Below are 19055 nucleotides of genomic sequence, written 5' to 3'. Positions count from 1 at the left end.
AAAGAGAGGGTTAAAGAGATAAGTCTTACACGCGTTTCTAGTGACATGGCACTCGGTCGAATGCTCGGTTCACTCGGTCGAGTAAGGCTCTCCACTCGGTCGAGTAAACCATCCACTCGATCGAGTGACACACAACAGGAGCTCTGGGTTGCTGCCCAGAGGGCACTCGGTCGATTGAAGTGCTACTCGGTCGAGTGTCACCTCCACTTGGTCGAGTGCCACCTTTATTTGGTCGAGTGCCGCTGCACTTGGTATAGTGCCAGCTACCAACTGCACTCAGTCTAGTGCCAATTGCACTTGGTCTAGAGTACGGTCATCCTTTCCTTCCGAATACACGTGAGTCCCCTCACGTGTCCCGAGATCCTTTTTGTGGGTCCCAAAATATCCGGATATTACACTTTTCTCGAAATCCCCCAGAACTAGGTTTGTTGTATCTTTCAGGTGAGAGCCACGGAGACAGAAGCATAGGAACCACCACAAGTCCGCACAGCCAAGTCAAGCATTTAGTTGTAGCATTATTTATCCAGTTAACTCTCGTGTATTTACCCGTAACAATAAAAATTAATTTTGATACATTTTATGATTTAAAACGTTATTCTGATATATAGAGACTAATTTATGATAATTAATCTCTTGTGAGACGATTTTACACTAACATTATGTAAAACGGATCACCATAAGACTCGTGTAAACTGTTTTACAACATTGTAAAACCAGACATAAAAGGCAATGATTCCCTTGTTACAAAATATACTAGTCAATGAATGTTATTTTTAGAGTTTGGCCTTGTTTTTCTGGACATCAATTGAATGAACTAAACTAAATTTATTGGACTTAAACTAAACTGAACTGAGCTAAACTTATACGAGTATGCAATATAAAATTGTACCGAACTAATCTAAATGAATTGAACTTATCTGAACTGAATTGAGTCAGCCTGAACTGAACTTAACCGTAGTAAACCAAACCGAACTTATAAGAAATGAAATTAAATCCAAAAAACATGGCCTAATTTAAGTAAAATGTCACTTATTTTTATAATCTATCTATATAAAATAATAAAATACAAACCAATTACAATTTTTTTCCCGCCTACATCCTCCACCCCATATTATACACGGTCTTAGAGCAAGTGCAATGGAATAACTTCCTTTGCCATGTAAGATTTTGACAATTTCAATAATTAAGAATTTTTTGTTGCAATGGAAGAACTTTAAATAAAGTTCTTTAATATGCTATAATTAATTTGCTATTTCTAATCAATTTCTTGTTTTTTTGGGAAGAATTTGGTTCTTTTTTTCAAACCTAATTTGTTCATTTAAGAACAAACTTTATTTTGCAATGAGACAAACTTTTTCTAAAAGTTCTTATTTACAAACCCAATGCAAAAAAACCTCCCATTGTACACTCTTAAGTCTCACCCATTCCCATATCACAAATTAAAACCCACTACTACTACCATGGCCCACTAGGTTAACAATTTAATACGGAGTATTGAATGGGGCTTATATGATTCTTATCCCCGACTGAAATACAACGGACTAAATATAGTTATTTTACGATAAATTGTTACTATTTTATGATAAAATGTTACTATTATTTTCAGGATAAAAATTGACAACTTTAGTTATAACATTTTTGTCATTAAATAGTTACATTCTATTAAAAAAATGGTAACATTTAATCCGTCTTATTTCAAACCTTCTAAAGCAAGACTTATTAGGCTTAGAGCACCCACAACGGGTCTTCGTCCATTCTCACACAAATGCTGAAAATTGTTTTTTGAATAAAAAACAATAAAAGAGGGGAGAGAGGGTGTGAAAATTTTCGCATGTCCGAAAATTTGTGAAGAGCAAATATGGGGCCTGGTTGTCAGTGCATGTGGTCCCATTGCTTTGTTTTTTGCTTTTCTCATTTCAAAACGACGAGTACCACTACACATACACCAAAAGCACATTGTATAACTTTGTCAAATAAAATAAGTGGGTCGAGTAAAATGGTGGTATGGATATGTGGGGTATAATAAAGTATGAAAGACAAGAAAAGTTGAGTATTTGTTAATGTAGTGTTTTTTTGATGTTTTTTGATAAATTTTGGTGGTGAGTGGAAAGCTGAGGTGACGGGTGAAAAGTATAGAGTGAAAATTGGTGAAAATTTCACCATTGCGGATGGTCTTATATACCTCCCCCCCTATTTCAGCCCCAAAAATCTAAAATCCTTTTTAAGAGTCCAACTGACTATACAAATAGGTTTTTCATACATGTGTCTTAAAAATAAAACCGATCAAGTAACACCCCACTATATATTGACAGGGCAAAATTTTATTAATCTCGATACATTCTGTTTTTATCTTATACATAAGACTTAACTCATCTTAAGGATAAGACGGATATATTCATCTTAAATGAGAATTTGTGCCGACTAATATAAACCCTAAAACGGGGCCTCAAATTGTTAAATAAGATACTGAAACGTTTATGGTTAAATTTTTATTTTATATTCCTTCAATCTCAATTTTATTTTAATTTCATCTTCTCTTCTTCTTTCGAAATTTATTCCAAAATTTATGTTTAAATTTACTAAAATAAATACAACCTTTTCTTTATTTACTATATTAAACTTAGTATATACTAATATTAGTAGTTTAAATATACAAATATTTATGTTTTAGTAATATTTAAATATACATTTAATATAAATTTTTGTTCGATCCATAAAGTTGAGCATGTCGGATTTTACCTTTAAATAACGGGTCATTTGAGAGCGTGGAGTGTGCATGCCAAGATAAAATTGAGATAAATTTTGATAAGCAGCTAGGAGAATTATAAATGGATGGAGAAAGTAATTTTTGCAACAAATTTATAAGTCAAATAACAATTATTTGTAAGTATTTCTGTTAAAACCATCTCGGTTAGATGGGGTGTATAATGATTTAAAAAGTTCATAGAATCAACAACAACAACAACAACAACAACAACAACAACAACAACAACAACAACAACAACAACAATAATAATAATAATGTTGAAATAAACTAAACTTGAATTGAACTGAACTAAGTTTAATGAAGCTGGACTTAATTTATAAGAACTGAAACTAAATCCAAAAGAACAAGGCCTAAATGTTACTCCCTCCTATTCTAAATAACCCCCCCCTCCCTTATTCATCTATTCACAATACTCTCCCCCTTTCCTTTTCTTTGATAAAGTTTTATACTTATTTTAATCACCTCACGTCCTCACCCCACAACAATACCTCACAATACCATACTTTATCTTATTTTAATCACTTCAACCAACAACAATACTTATTTTAATCACCTCACCCCACAATAATATCTCACAATACCTCCCGTCTCTCCAATTACCTCACCCCACTACAATATTTTAGCTTATTTAATTCAAATACCCTTAATTCCCGTGCCACCCATAAATAGGGAGAGTTATTTTAGGGAAAATGAGTTGGCGCCACGGGGTGACACCCAATCTCGACGCCACCCTCTCACATGCAATAAGTGTGGACCTCTTTAATAAAGGATGCATGTGAGAGGGTGACACCAAATCTCGGTGCCACCCGGTGGCGCCTTATCAAGGAGTATATATCTTCATAAGGGGTCTTTTGTAGGGGTCTATTGTAATTATTTTATTTTGATTTTCAAGTAAGCTATTTAATGTTATTTTTTGTGTTAGATATCATACAGTTAAACTAATATTATCTTACCTGGGGCATCTAGGCGCTAGACAATCACGACATGGGAATCAGGCCTCCTATTTTGGTCACCGATTTTACAAGCTTTATTGATAAAGCCAATAAAAACCGCGAAGTATAGTATACTTGTGCAGAGGGGCGGCCCATGATATTTGGTGGCCCTGTTCTAAACTTTAGTTAGAGGCCCTAAATAATATGTTAGTAATTTTTTTTTTTTGTAAATTTAACCTATTATTACATTGAGTCATTTTTATGGTCTGGATTATTTTAAACTTTTTTAAACTAAATATGTGTTATATATTTCCTCATTATAACCAGTTAATGTATTATACAACCAGTTGTATATACAACTTATTCAGTGTTGTAGAGCTTTGTTACAAAGTTGTCGAGCTTTATTAACAAAATTATCGAGTTATGATACAAAGTTACTGAGTTTAACAGAATAATTATTAAGCTCAATAACTTTGTAAAATAGCTCAATAACTTGTAAAATAACTCAACAACTTTGTTTCAGAGCTCGATAACTTTGACGCGGTTGTACATAGCTATTATACAACCAGTTGTAGGATAGTATTTGTGCATTATAACGTTCATTTAAGAAAAGTAATTATACTAAAGGCGTAAGTCTAAACGTTTTTAATAATTAAAGTGTAGTCAATACTGGAGTATTAAATTAGTGTGCTATTAGTGAAAGTATTTTTTATCAAATCCGTCTGCTCGATTCTGAGATTTTTGCGCATTTGAACCAGCAACCATCAGTCCATCAGGGTGTGGTGTTCAAACATTACAAATACCACTACACCACTCTACTTTCATTAGACATTTACAATCTCAAAAATCTAAAATATGAGGCTCTTCACTCCCTTGGGCCCCGGTGGCCGGTGCCAAGAACCGAAATGCACAACCCATGGGCCGCCCCTAGACTACTACTACTCTTGTTCATTTATATTTGGGACCTCATTTTTTTGTGGTGTACTGGATCTCCATTTGTTTTAAAACGCCCTAAATCTTACAAGTTATAACAATAAAATTTTAAAAGATAATTATACCCGTACAACCTTGCACGAATCATAAACTAATTTTTACAATAACACCAAACTCTACCAAAAGTGTTAAAAAACCGTGTGTTTGTAGACACAAGAATGAATTGTCGTTAGAATTTTTCATTTGTGTTTCATTTGTGTTGATTAAAATGTACTACTTGTGTACATTTGACTTCGAAGAAAGAATGGTCAACGCAAAATGATAGACACATGTGCAGAAAATTCTAGAGAATAGAGAAAAGTCAAGAAAAACACAAGTACAAGAAGTCTTATATTACGTCCCTTTCCAAGTTGGCTTTTATCTTGTTTATTTAATTTAACGTCGACTGACAAGTAATCGCATTACACTATGCTATCGTGATTCTGTCGCATGCCACAAACCATCCCCAAGCAAGGTCACGAGGGAGGTCGCGACCTTGTTGGGTCGCCTTAATCAACAATTAAGCATGAGATTAGCGTGACCTTTTGGTTGCTCTTGACCTTATAAGGTCAATTTGTGACCTCTTTGGTTCTTTCTTGACCTTATTAGGTCAATTGGTGACCCAATAGGTGTCAAATTATCATTGGTCGTAAACAAAACAAAAAGGGTTGGAAGGTGAAAAATGATTAGTTTGATGACCTAGGTCGCGACCTTCTGCTTGGGAAGTGAAAATGGGTCAAGGTTAATAAGGTGAGATTAAGAGTAAAATCGGGTCGCGACCACTGCTTGGGGATGGTCTTAGAACACATATTCTTATTGGGATGACTTGTGAGACTTAGAGCGGCTACGTAACTACATTTACTTGCAAATTGCAATCGAATAAGAGTACGTATCAATCATCCAAAACGGATCATCGGAGTCTATTTAAAATAATATTATCTGGTTTAAATTTAGGACGGGTTAAATATCATATCATTTACATAGATAAAACAAAAACACAATACTTAGATCGGGGCTGTTTGGGAGATTATGGTGGCCCTGTGCGAAATTAAAAACGAGACCCTATACCGAATACAAGTAAAAAAAAAACTAGTCTACATATATCCGTCTTAAGGTTAAGGTTAAGGTTAAAACGGGTCAAATACTTTAAATGAGATAAAAGTGAAATACCCAAGAATAATAAGATGTTTATGCTATCTATACAAGTGAGTTTATATTTGACCCGTTCAACATTTTTGGGACGGAGTTTAAAAACTCCTAAAGATACTTATACAATTATACCACCTCAAATATAACATAAATTTGTAAAAAGATTTTTTTTTTAAAAAAAAAAAAAAATCGTTATAAACGAAAGTTTTTTGGCAAAACAAGAAAACATTTGTTTTTCTACATATAAAAATATACTACTACACCAAATAACAAGTAGTAATGTTGATAAGATGGTTCTAATAATAAAGTTATGGCATATGGTCGGGGTTCGAATCCAACCAACATCACTATTTCATGTATTCATTTTGCGATACAAAAAAATAAACGTAAAATAGCAATAGCAGCCACCGGGGATCGAACACAAGATCTTTCAGGATGAAACTAATGCTGCTACCACTGCGACAAATTTCAATCTCAGATCTTATTTCGCGCTATATGTTGCCCTTCAAAATCGGGGGCCCTGTTTAAGACGTATATCACTATATCAGTCTTAAGAGAGACTTATTGTTTAGATAAATGTCACTACAAAAACCGATGCATTTATGTTTGTGAAACGCTTGAGAGACCTTGAGATGTTCGGGGCTTCACACATGTGAGGGTTGTTGAATTTAACATGGTATCAGGTCCGTTGTTGAATTTAACACCTTCCGTTTGGGTGCGGCTTAGGCTCGTTGTTGAATGTAACATGGTATCAGAGCCCATGGCTAAAGACCTAGGTTTCATGAGCCAAAGTTTGCAGACGGGGGAGCAAAGTTGCTCAGTTAAATTTGTCCAGACCGTGTGAAAAGGCCAATGTCCCACATGTGAGGGTTGTCCTACATTGATAAAAAATGAGAAGAATTATCACTTTATAAGATAATGAGTTACTCTTGGTTTTAGAGTGGAACCCTCTTAAATCTGTGTTGTAGACTCTTTCTCCTCCTGTTTTGGAGTGGAACCCTCTTGAATCTGTGTTGTAGATTCTTTCTCCTCCCGTTTGACAAAAGTAACAACTTCTTGAATCTGTGTTGTAGATTCTCTCCTCCGGTTTGACAAAAGTAACAAAAGTTGTTCGAATCTCAAATCTATGTTCAATTTGTGACTGTGTAAGTAATGCTTGAGTATACTCATTTTACTCGTAAGACGAAGACAACCGTCTTAAGGGATGAGTACGAATTTATTGATTTATTGGTTTTAGAGTGAAACTCTCTTGAATCTGTCTTGTAGATTCTTTCTCCTCCCGTTTGACAAAAGTAACAAAAGTTGTTCGAATCTCAAATCTATCTTCAATTTGCGACTTTGTAAGTAATGCTTGAGTAGACTCGTTTTACTCGTGAGAGAAGACAACCGTCTAAAGGGATGGGTACGAAACTACCAATTACAAGAAAATTGTCTCGATTTATTGGGTGAGGATGGGAATAACGCGGGAAATACAAGTGACTAAGGGAGAATCAAACAGTGGTCATCCATGGCGGACTGGCGTCTCAGTTTGTCTTTCTTCATTCTTTTTTCTATCCCCAATCATTCTCTCATCATTTCGCCGCCATTTTTATATTTTTCAAATCTTATCCAAAGTCAACGGTCAAATAACCCTCCTCTCTCCCCCCAATTTCTACCTTAGAACATCTCAATTCGCTACTAAATTCCCAAAATTAGGGTTCCAATTTCACACTTTAATCAAACATGTCAACTCTTATAATATCTCAATTGATTAAATTAGGGTTTGCAATTACAATTCTACTGTATTTGTGCTCAAAAACAGTAGAATCAAAGTGCAAAAGTGACTGCAATTTGGGTTTAGCATCGTATTATGTACAGCGAGGTGAAACCCTAGAGTTAATTTCTGGTTACTTCAATAATGTTAATGTAACTGATATTGTGAGCTACAACCGTGATCGAATCCCTAACAAAGACTCGCTTGAAGCCGGTACTCGGATCAATATTCCGTTTCCTTGTGGTTGTGTGAATGATACATTTTTAGGTCATGTTTTTAGTTATGCGTTTCGAAAGGGTGATACTTACGAAAGCGTTGCGCAATTTAATTATACTAATTTAACTACATTTGGTTGGATTCAAGAGGTAAATAGTTTTCTTCCGGATAATGTGCCTGTTGGCGCGATAATTAATGTTCCGGTGAATTGTTCTTGTGGGAATAGCAGCGTGTCTATGGATTATGGTCTGTTTATTACGTATCCGCTTAGAGCTCAGGACAGTTTGAGTTCTATTTCTAAGCAATTTGGTTTGAATGAGAGTTTGTTGCAGGAGTATAATCCTGGTGCCAATTTTAGTGCAGGTGATGGTATTGTGTATATTCCCGGGAAAGGTGCGTTTTTCTTAATCGTCTTATGATTGTTTTTTTAGATAATTGCGCTAGCGCAGGCTAGTTTATTTGTATGATTTTAGCGGTTTATGTGATGGAAGTGGACATGTTTTGTTTGTATGCTTTGTTATGACTTATGAACTTTATGGTGCTGAATATGATGGAAATGATGAGTCATGAATGTAGAAGTGTAGAACCCATAGGTGGATCAACATTGTGTTTTTGGTTCATGTTGAGTTTATTTAAATGTTTCAAGTATTAGCTGGAATCCAGACCCTTTTTAAAGAACCCTAGACAAATTTGAGTTTGAAACAGTTGGTACACGAAACACGTCCTTCCTTGACTTCTCGACTCTGGTGGCCCTATAACTGTCTGTCATGATGTACGAGTCCAAGTGTCAGACGCATATATCAGAGAATATTATTACGATATTGCCTTTTTGCCCTGATGTGGAGTCGCAAGTGTCCGATGGAGCTCCGAACTATTGGAGTGCGGGGACGTTAAATGGAGGGCAGCCGTTGAGGGGTGGCTGGAGATGGTGATTGAGGGAAATTAACAAGGAGATCTGTTTTTTTTTTTTTATTAGTTTGTGGTTTGTGGCTGCAGTGAAGCAAATGTGGGTTGTTTTAGTTTTAGACTTTTGGGGTTTTGTCTTTTAACTCCTCAGCTACTCAATATTTCTTGTAAGCAAATGAATTTGGGTGTCTTGTGATCGGTTTGGTTCAATTCCTAGTTAATGTGATATAGTGAACCAAAGCCGAACTGGTTTCTCTCTAAAAATATCAGTCTGACGAACCAAACTGGTTTAGACATTTTGATTCAGTGAACCGAACCTGTAAAAATGTGGGTTTTTTTCGGTTAAATCAGTTCGTTCTTGTGATTCGTTTATTTTAACACCCTTAGAGTTTGTACCCATGTCTAAGTGCCAAATGTCCAACACATGAGGAAAATGAAGTATGCCACATAGCCTCTTGTACAAGTCAGGGTTACCTACATTGACTCATTGAGTTTGATTATTATTTCAGTATTAGCGACAGTAAATATAGTAGACATGAACTTCCTCTTGATCTTTGATTTCAAATTTTGGGTCCTTCAGACTTTACTAGATGTGCATCTAATTTGATAAAATTTAGTGCAAATCACTTGGTACTTCGTTGGCATTGACTATTGATCATCATGTGCAAATATGACTGTTTCTTAAACAACGACTACCAGTCACGAGTCCATGTTTTTATTTTCTTGTGGTATCCAATAGATTATTCTTTGATTCTGGATTTAAATGGAAGAAAGCAAAATGAGTTACTAAACTAGTTGCACTTCTTTTCATTGTTAGAAGTCATTCTGATGCAATTCTCAATGCAATTTTCTTTTTGGGTCATCCAGAAACAACCTCTTTGTATTGCTAACAAAAGGGTAGGGCTGCATACCATCCAACCTCCCTAACTGCAATTTGTGAGAGCCTTTGAGGCACTAGGGTGTTGTTGTTGTTGTCAATTTAAGTTATTTTGTTGATCCGTCTGTGGAATTGATATCAAGTTGTCTGCCTAAATGCTGAAATAGCCTGACCTGACATTAATTTTCACAGATGAAAGCGGAAACTACCTACCCCTTGTTTTAAGGTAAACTCTTGTTGCTAACATGAAATATCTTTTTAGCAGTTGCTATTCCTTATATTTTCTTGCTAGTTTTGGTTGAACTTATATTCTACTTTCTACTTTTGGCAGAAAATCCTCAGGATCAGGTAATTTAGATTACATCTTCTTTAATTATTTGTCTATTTTCTTTTCCTACCTTCCTTGACCGACCTAGCCTCCTGTACATCTGAGAAACCTGAATCCAATCTTTATATAGAACTTATTTTGTATTTGTTGCAGGGCTCGCTGGTGGAGTGATTATTGGAATATGTATAGCAGCAGTAATTATTATAATAATCTTGTCAGTTTGGGTGTATCTTAGATGCATCAAAAGAAAGAAAGTGAACAAGGCTTCATTACTTCCCGAGAAATCTGAAAACCAGCTATCAGGTAGTGATCTAATTCAATGTTAGTGTGGTGCTGGAATAATCATAGTTTTATGATTTCCCTTGTTTTGAAGAGGAACTTCTATTGGACAAGCAGGTTCTATTGGTGAAGCCGGAGGTTCCACTAATATTCCAGGCGTAAATATTGACAAATCGGTTGAGTTTTCTTATGAAGAGCTTGCGAAATCAACTGATAATTTCAACTTTAGCTTTAAAATTGGTCAAGGTGGATACGGAACAGTTTACTTTGCAGAGCTTAGAGGCGAGGTGTGTACATTTAGTTCTCATTTCTCATGAATGAAGGTTTACATATGCTATCTAACTAATTTGACGGGACCTAGATTTCACAAAGAAAGTGTTGGATTAATAGAACATATCTTCAAGGAGGTACTATGTTTGTCACTCGAAAAAGTAACTTTCAGAGTTTAACTGGTACTTCAGTGATGAAGCAGCGTAATACAGCTGACATATTACAGAGAAATGAATGATGAAAGATGATGTCTAATTTTTTATGTTCTTTACTTAGAATTCAAGGCGTCGCTTAGGTGTAATTTATTATGGATTTTGTTTTATTTATTTTTTTAATGGGCAAGTTCTCTTTGCAACTTCTCTAATCCAGGATGGGCATTTTTACTAAAATGTATTAACTTATCTGGCGTCAGTGCATCACTGGCAAGTGAGTTTCCATGTTACTGTGTTCCTCAGATTATCAGTACATAATGTGCTTAGTATATTACAAAAATCTTAACTTAAATGAGTTATAAAGGCTGATAGTCATGAGATTAAGGATTGCAGGGAATAACAGAGAATAAATTCTGCTTTTCATAACACTTTATTTCCAAATTCCAAGCCATGCCTGTTCAATGACTTACTATTCTGAAATCTGGAGAGAAAAGTGGGGGTGGGCTATGGACACTTACATATATAATCCTTATTTTCTATGCGGATGAGTACTAGTTACAGCTTCCCTTTAATTCCAGTCAGTAATGAATTTGTTTTGTTTGCTGAAGGCTTTCTGTATGCACTCCATTAGCTCTACTATCTGACACTTTGAGATCTCTAAATAATTCACTAATTTTACTTAAAGAAATGTTCATCTTCAGAAAGCAGCAATCAAGAAAATGGATATTCAAGCATCAAAGGAGTTCTTTGCTGAACTGAAGGTCTTAACTCATGTTCATCACTTAAACCTGGTATGTTTTCTGCTTTCCGTTGAGTGTACTGTATATTAAAATCACATTTTCCTCACGGGCACATAAATCTTTTGGGGTTTTTTTTGATAGAACTTCTTGCTGTCATTTTAGTTATGATTACTAAAGCAGGATATAATGCTTAGGAATATTGTTATTTTTCTCAAGATGTCTACTTAGGAATATTGTACAGTGTTCATATTAAAGAACCGACTACTGGTGACAAATTTGAAGACTAATCTCAATAAGAAATGTAATTAATTCATTGGAAATTTGGACCTTTTTTTGGTTGATTTTTATGAAAAACTTGCTTAAGATCACCGTGAATTCAACATTTTTGTAGCTTGTGCTGCTTTGTTTTGTCTCTGGGGTTTTAATTAAAAATCAATCTAAAACTGTGAGATGTCTTTGTATACAAATTAATTGCATAGATTATATAACCTCTTGTCCTTATTTTTTCATAGTAATCATGAAGTACTAATATTGCTGAGGAGTTTTAAATTCATTTTAGAATCGGCCTTTTCGAAAGTGAGTAAAGTTGCACAGACATTTGAGATTCTAAATTTCTAGTAGTCAAAACCTCTAGCTCAGGGCTTGCCATTCAACGGGTTCCTACTTAAGCTTACCTTAGTCTCTGCTGATCAAATTGTTCGAATGTCTGCCGATCAAAATAAAAACTTTTCCCTATCATAATGAGGTCTACTTGTTGCAGGTGCGCTTACTCGGATATTGTGTGGAGGATTCCCTTTTTCTAGTTTACGAGTACGTTGAAAATGGGAACTTAAGCCAACATCTGCGCAGCTCAGGTGGTTTTTCTTTCAGAAAATGTGTTCAGTGATTTTTTGTTTTGCTGATTTTTATAATTTATATTTATAGTTGTTTAATTATTTAAGGAAGAGACCCATTGCAATGGTCAACTAGGGTACAAATCGCTCTGGATACAGCTAGAGGTCTTGAGTACATTCATGAGCACACTGTTCCTCTGTACATCCACCGTGATATCAAACCTGCTAATATATTGATAAACAATAACTTCCAAGCCAAGGTACTTCTTGTGGGCTATTCAATTGCTTTGTTACTGGAACACTTTATATCACTTTACCGTATATGACTAGATGCCCTGTGATTTGGTTTGGACTTTTGGACACTTCATTTAAGTTAAAAGTACAGATAATGGTTTAAAAATAGTCAAGACTTGCACTTGGACCTACAGCCATGAGCGGAATCAAAGGGTGTGTTGAACCCCCCATTGATTCTGAATTTAGACAATTATAGGATACACTATCATAATTCGGCTTGGGACAATGGCATATTTTGTGTTGTTTTTACATTGGATGTCCAGGTTTGTATCTCGTGCTTGACAATTTTTTTTTACTCGCCGACTTTGCTCTAACACAAGCCATATGTGCACTAGGAGGTGTGTCTGATGTATTAATGTTAGAGGTCTAAAATTTAATCCTCCTATGTAACTTATTTGTTGCTTAATTTCTTACATTGACTTTTTCCCTTTTTTTTCCATTCTAATTTCTAAATATAGTAGATCATGCTTTAGTATGTGTCATATTAGTCGTTTTTTTCTTGTTGATTTCGTATAGCATATTGTACCAATTTTTTGCTGAATGTCATTGTCAAATGTTTCAATGCATATATTAAAAAACGTTCTCAACAATTGTAACATCATAATTATATAAATTTTGTTTATTTTTTTTCGTTTGAGAAAAAATATTCTCAGTTTTGGTCATAATAAATTACAATTCAGCTACACTTTTTTTTTTCTTTTTTCTTTTTTCTTTTTAATATTAAACCCCCATTCCGGAACAGTAGATCAGTCACTGCCCACAGCTGCTCTGGATAGTAACGCCTGAGTCTATGCCTGTTTGATTATATGTGATATGTGCAGGTTGCAGATTTTGGGTTGGCTAAGCTCTCTGATGTAGGAAATGGAACTTTGCCAACTCGTCTTGTGGGAACTTTTGGATACATGCCACCAGAGTAAGTTTGTTTTTGTTAGTTAATTTACTCCTGAAAGGCCAAACTAACCTGGAATAATTATCTTGAGGCAAGTTACCTGTGACTGAAATAGGCTTTGATTTGTAGTACCCAAGGCATTTGGTTTGTGAATACCTTGGTATCTGTATGAGTTTAACATCGTTCAAACCTATCAACTTTCTATTTAAGTCAAACACATGCACCACCTAAGCAACCATCCAAAATAATACAAAAGCACTCAAGTTTATCAGATTCGAAAGTCAAAACTTCTAATATAAATTCATGTTAAGTTTTTTTCTAAAATTGTCTGGTGAAAATATTTTAACTGGATTTTATTTTAATTTTACCTCAATACCATTTTATTTTGCCAAAATGTCATGGCTGGAGTCAAGACACTAGTTAAGAATAAATAATATTGATATATTTATATTTATGTTACGTGAATCGTTCAAAAAAAAGGTAATTATTATAGATTTTTATTTGATTCTTAATTTATCCAAAAAATAAACCGTACAACTTGCTCAACCCCATACTACCGTGGTTTGATTTCTATTTTCGACTCTGTACCACTATGTACCAGGGCCCCCTCAATGTTTGTTAAAATTCCTTTTCTTCATTGGCTAAACTTCTATTGTGCAGTAGGGGTAGTACTGTTTCTTCCTAATAGGTTATAAATATAATAGTTGAGCCTCAACCATCACCTTAATGTTTGTTCCGACCAATTTTCGATTGGTTGCTTGAAAAATCTGAATGGGCAAATAAGGATGCTCCATGGACAATAATGTTAGGATTTAGTACATTAGTCACCCCTCTTTTTGTAAAGAGTCTTGCTTGTGACGGTCTCTTCAAAGAGACCTCTCACAGCCCCTCTCCGCTTGCCCCTTTGTCTCACGTCTCTTCAAAGTGACGGATTTTGTCCGTCACAATTGAGAATTTGTGCTCTTTTTGTGTTTGGAAACTATGGCGTATATTTCTAATTTTTTTTTGGCCAAAACATAAATGGATACTTTTTTTTTTTTTTTTTTTTTTAAAAAAAAAAAAAAAAAAAAGAAGTTACATTAATTATCCTGTAGAAATATCATGGCTGGAGTTTTATACTAAACTATTTTTGTTAAGAATTAATAAAATCGGTATATTTATATTATGTTATGCGAATTGTTACAACACTTACAAGAAAAGGTAATCATAGATTTTTATTTGGTTCCTAATTCATCTAAAATATGTACCACAAACTTGCTGAACCGTCTACCAAGTACCACCTTGGTTTGATTTCTAATTTCAACCCCATAGTCCGTACCACTGTGTGTACGACTGTATGAGGCGGCCCCTCAATGTTCGTTAAATATCCTTCTCTAGATGTTTGAACTTTTATTGTGCAGTAGGGTATTGGTGTAGTACTGTTTGCATTCAACCATTTTTCGATTGGATGCTTGAAAAATCAGATATGGGTGAAGACTGAAGAGGGACAATAATGTTGTATTTGAGGATATTTAGTATATTAATCATCTCTGATTGTGGCTGGAAACTTATACAGAGTTTTATGCATGGCATTCTGTGGGACAATTGGTCTTCCTTGTGACGACGGGTCACAAATTATGACGGAAAAAATGTGACTATTTCATGATAATAATTAACCATCCACAAATTCTTATTATCAGCTAATGGTTACATTTTATCATAAAATGGTCATATTTCTCCGTCACAAAAGAGAATTTCTGTCTGGGAAAACACTGATCTTGTAATATTTGATGCATATAGGTATGCTCAATTTGGTGAAGTGACCCCTAAAGTAGATGTTTTTGCATTTGGAGTTGTTCTTTATGAACTCATATCAGCAAAAGAAGCGGTAGTTAAACAAAGCAACTCAGCTGTTGAATTGACAAGTCTTGCTGATCTGGTATACGATTCTTCCCTTATTTCAAAACTGTTTCTTTTTTTTGGAGGGTGTGTAGAAGATTTAGTCATCTGTAATTGAGTGACATTCAATTATTACAAGTATAAAAAGGAGTTTCAGATCCACTGAGAACATTACTCTAGTGCTGCAAAGGCTCTTGCCTATTCCACGGAATGATGTCGGGTAAACATAGTCATACACTTGTAAGTTGTATTGAAACCATGTATCATCTGTTTCTGAATGACTACAACAACAACATTACCCCGGTGCCTCAATGGCTCCCGCAAATTGCGGGGTAAGGGGGGGGGGGGGGGGGTCGGATGTACGCAGCCTTACCCTTGTGTTAGCAACACAAAGAGGCTGTTTCCGAATGACCCAAGATGGAAATTGCGTCGAGAACTGCATCGAAGGACCACTACTTCACAAGAGAAAGAAGCGCAGCCACCTTAGTGAGCCATTTTGCTTTATTCCATCATAATCCAGAACCAAAGAGTAATGAATCTTTGGCTCCATTGGAAATATGGAATGACTCAAAGATGAAAATTGCGCCAAGGACTGCACTGATAGTTTGCACTCCTTAAAATAAATTAAAAGTTTACATTCAGATAATTAAGCTGTGACTGCCATGAGCACTTATGTTTACCACAAAAGGGCGGATTTAGTATACCAAAGGTTATGAGTTTGTTTCCTAGTCTCATATCCAGACAAACCCATATGGTGAAAACCCAGAAATGTACTCCTGATTTTGTAAAGCTTATAATCCTATTATTGTTACTCTTGCAGTTCGAGGATGCTCTCAGTAAGCCTGACCCGAATGAGATAACTAAACTAATTGATCCTAGACTGGGTGACGATTATCCCCTTGAGTCAGTTCGTCAGGTGAGAAGATTGATAGACTTCATCAATGACCAACTTATAAATTTCTGGGATTTGTGATTCTGAAAGCAGTGATATTGCTTATGGTGTGTAGGTGGCGGAGCTTGCAAAAGCATGTACTCACGATAACCCTCACCTACGTCCAAGTATGAAATCCGTTGTGGTTGCTCTGACTACCCTCTCTTCCGCAACCGGGAACTGGGATATAGATTCGTTTTATGGGAATGACGCTCTTTTAAACCGTGTTTCTGGAAGATAGCCGAAATTCTGGCTGGCGTGCATATAAGACTTGGAAATTGTGTGAATAAACGTTAGATGATTATTATTGCTATGAAGCTATTCAATATATATAGGAGTATACATGGGGTTATATAAGGGCAGGAGCCTATACAACTATCACAATATGATCTTTTCTATATTTACAATATGTATGTAATCAATTAGCCTTGATTTGAGGAGGTTGCTTTGCTGTAATATTATTGTTGTTAATACGCCCCCGCAAGATAGACGTCCGATGGGTAAGACCAGTCTTGTTTCGTAAGTCATGGTATGAAGTCTTGTGCAGCGGTTTGGTTAGGATGTCAGCTAGTTGATCCTTGCTGGCGACGTGTTGAATGCGAATTTGACCGAGTTGAAGTTGTTCTTTGACGAAGTGGAAGGAGAGAGCCATGTGTTTCATTCGGGAATGGAAACCTAGGTTCTTGGCGTAGAGTGTGGCTGAAATGTTGTCACAGTAAATAGCTGGTGGTTTTGTGACAGTGATGCAGAGCTCGGTAAGAAGGTTGCGGAGCCAAAGTGTTTCAGTGGTGATAGAAGCAATGACACGAAATTCGGCTTCGGTGGTGGAGAGTGCTAGACCTCGTTGTTTTTTGGAGGACCAGGATATAGGATTGCGTCCGAGATAAATGATGTAGCCGGTTGTCGAGATGTAGTTGTCTTTGTCACCTGCGTGGTCAGCGTCACAGAATGCATGAAGACATAGTGGTGATTGGCGATACAGTTGTATGCCAAAGGTTTGAGTTCCTTGCAAGTAGCGAAGGAGACGTTTTAAAGCAGTCCAATGAGTAGCGGTGGGATGATGAAGAAACTGAGCTAGACGGTTTATAGCAAAAGCAATGTCGGGCCTGGTGAGGGAAAGATATTGTAAACTTCCAACAATGGCGCGATAATTTGGTTGATCATGAATGGGTTGATGATCTTCACGAGTGAGTGGTGGAGATGTAGCCATAGGAGTAGTGGTTGGTTTAGCTTCAATCATTCTGTATTTGGTGAGAAGGTCATAAATATATTTAGATTGATTTAGGTGTAAGCTAAGTTTATTTGGTATAACTTCTATGCCTAAAAAGTATAATAAGGACCCAAGGTCTTTCAGTGAAAAACGTTGTGATAATTTGTCAATGAAGTGTTGTAGTTGTGTAGGATGCGGTCCAGTGACAATAATATCATCAACGTAAATAAGCATATAAATATATGTGGTTTTAGTATGTAAAGTGAATAGAGAGGAGTTGGAAATAGATTGTTTGAAACCGTAGTTTGTGAGATAGGTTTTTAATTCGGTGTACCAAGCTCGTGGAGCTTGTTTTAAGCCATATATCGCTTTGTTTAGTTTGCAAACATAATTGGGTGTTGTTTGATTAACAAAGCCAGGAGGTTGAATCATAAATACATCATCAGTCAGGTTTCCTTGTAGGAAGGCGTTATTGACGTCTAATTGTCTTAGGGACCATGACCTAGTGACAGCCAAGGATAAGACTAGACGAACGGTTGTGGGTTTTACGACGGGACTGAAGGTTTCATTATAATCGATACCAGGTCTTTGATGGAATCCTTTTGCAACAAGTCGTGCCTTGTGTTGCTTAAGGGTACCATCAGGGTTATATTTGTTCCGAAAAACCCACTTACATCCTATAACGTTTTGCGATGAAGTGCGCGGAACAAGGGACCATGTGTTGTTCCTTTCAAGAGCTTGGAACTCGTCTTGCATAGCGTGTCGCCAATGGGGAAGCACAAGTGCCTGCTTAACGGTATTAGGGAGATTGGCAGTGGTTGAAGTGAGATTAGCGAGGTTGGCATAGCGAGGATTGGGTTTGCGAATGTTGTTGTCTAATCGGGTTGTGACCTGTTTAGGTGGAGGTGGTACGGTTGTTTTGGTGCGGGTTTGTCGTGGGGCAGGTGTTGGAGCTTGTGTCCTCCACAAATTAGTGTGATAATATTTGTAAATCTCTTACAGGTTCACAAGGGTATACTTCGTATATTTAATCAGTTGATTAACGATTACCTAATAACGGTTGGCTTGCTAGAAAGTTTGACGTTATTATCATACAGATGGCGGTGATCAACTGGTCCCTAAAGGTCACACCTATAGGATGTGTTTGAGAGATGTGGTTATAGAAATATAATCACATTGATGCCTTATATGACTAAACAGTTAGTCAATGTGTTGATGAGACAATTATTTAATGAGGATTAAATAATATTAGTTGATACGAATTAACTGTCAATTCGTAAATTGAATATAATAAGTTATATTTAATTAAATGTATGTAATGTTAGCTTGGACGGATTAATTTATTAATTTGTAATTAAATGTAATCGGTTATATTTAATATCAACAAGATGAATGTGTCATAGTGGTAATAGTGAGGGTACTCAAACCAAGAGGTCATGGGTTCGATCCTCACTAGATGACAATTTACACATTTTATACATTTTTGGAATAACCGAAAAAAAAGAGAAATTAACTCTCTTAATTTCGGTATATGTGCCGAAAATTTGGAAGGAAAATATCTACTCTATTACACCTTATACTCGGTTTTATAAGGGATGGTAGATCATTATTTTTCTAACCTAATTTTAACCTAGTTTTGCTCATCATTTCTCTCATCAGAAAATCACTCAAAAACCCTA

The 19055-nt window shown here is 35.8% G+C and overlaps 1 protein-coding gene across 2 annotated transcripts; it reads left to right on the top strand.

Annotated features, from left to right (window-relative positions):
* Positions 1-7263: 7263 nt before the first annotated feature.
* On the top strand, positions 7264-16648 carry LOC141647543 (lysM domain receptor-like kinase 3). Of its 2 annotated transcripts, XM_074455767.1 has the most exons (12): positions 7419-8182; positions 9765-9798; positions 9904-9920; positions 10054-10203; positions 10297-10466; positions 11303-11392; positions 12102-12195; positions 12283-12434; positions 13290-13381; positions 15137-15275; positions 16056-16151; positions 16243-16648. In XM_074455767.1, exons 1-12 carry the CDS (start codon positions 7543-7545, stop codon positions 16405-16407), a joined length of 1839 nt encoding a protein of 612 aa, XP_074311868.1. In that variant the 5' UTR covers positions 7419-7542; the 3' UTR covers positions 16408-16648. The 2 variants fall into 2 exon arrangements, with proteins under 2 accessions (XP_074311867.1, XP_074311868.1); XM_074455766.1 differs by lacking the exon at positions 9904-9920 and having other exon boundaries at positions 7264-8182; positions 10031-10203.
* The last annotated feature ends 2407 nt before the right edge of the window (positions 16649-19055 follow it).

The sequence above is a fragment of the Silene latifolia genome, chromosome 3 (assembly GCF_048544455.1).
Source record: "Silene latifolia isolate original U9 population chromosome 3, ASM4854445v1, whole genome shotgun sequence".
Taxonomy (NCBI): domain Eukaryota; kingdom Viridiplantae; phylum Streptophyta; class Magnoliopsida; order Caryophyllales; family Caryophyllaceae; genus Silene; species Silene latifolia.
The sequence above is the reverse complement of the archived record's forward strand: the minus strand, read 5'-3'. Positions and strand labels throughout refer to the sequence as shown.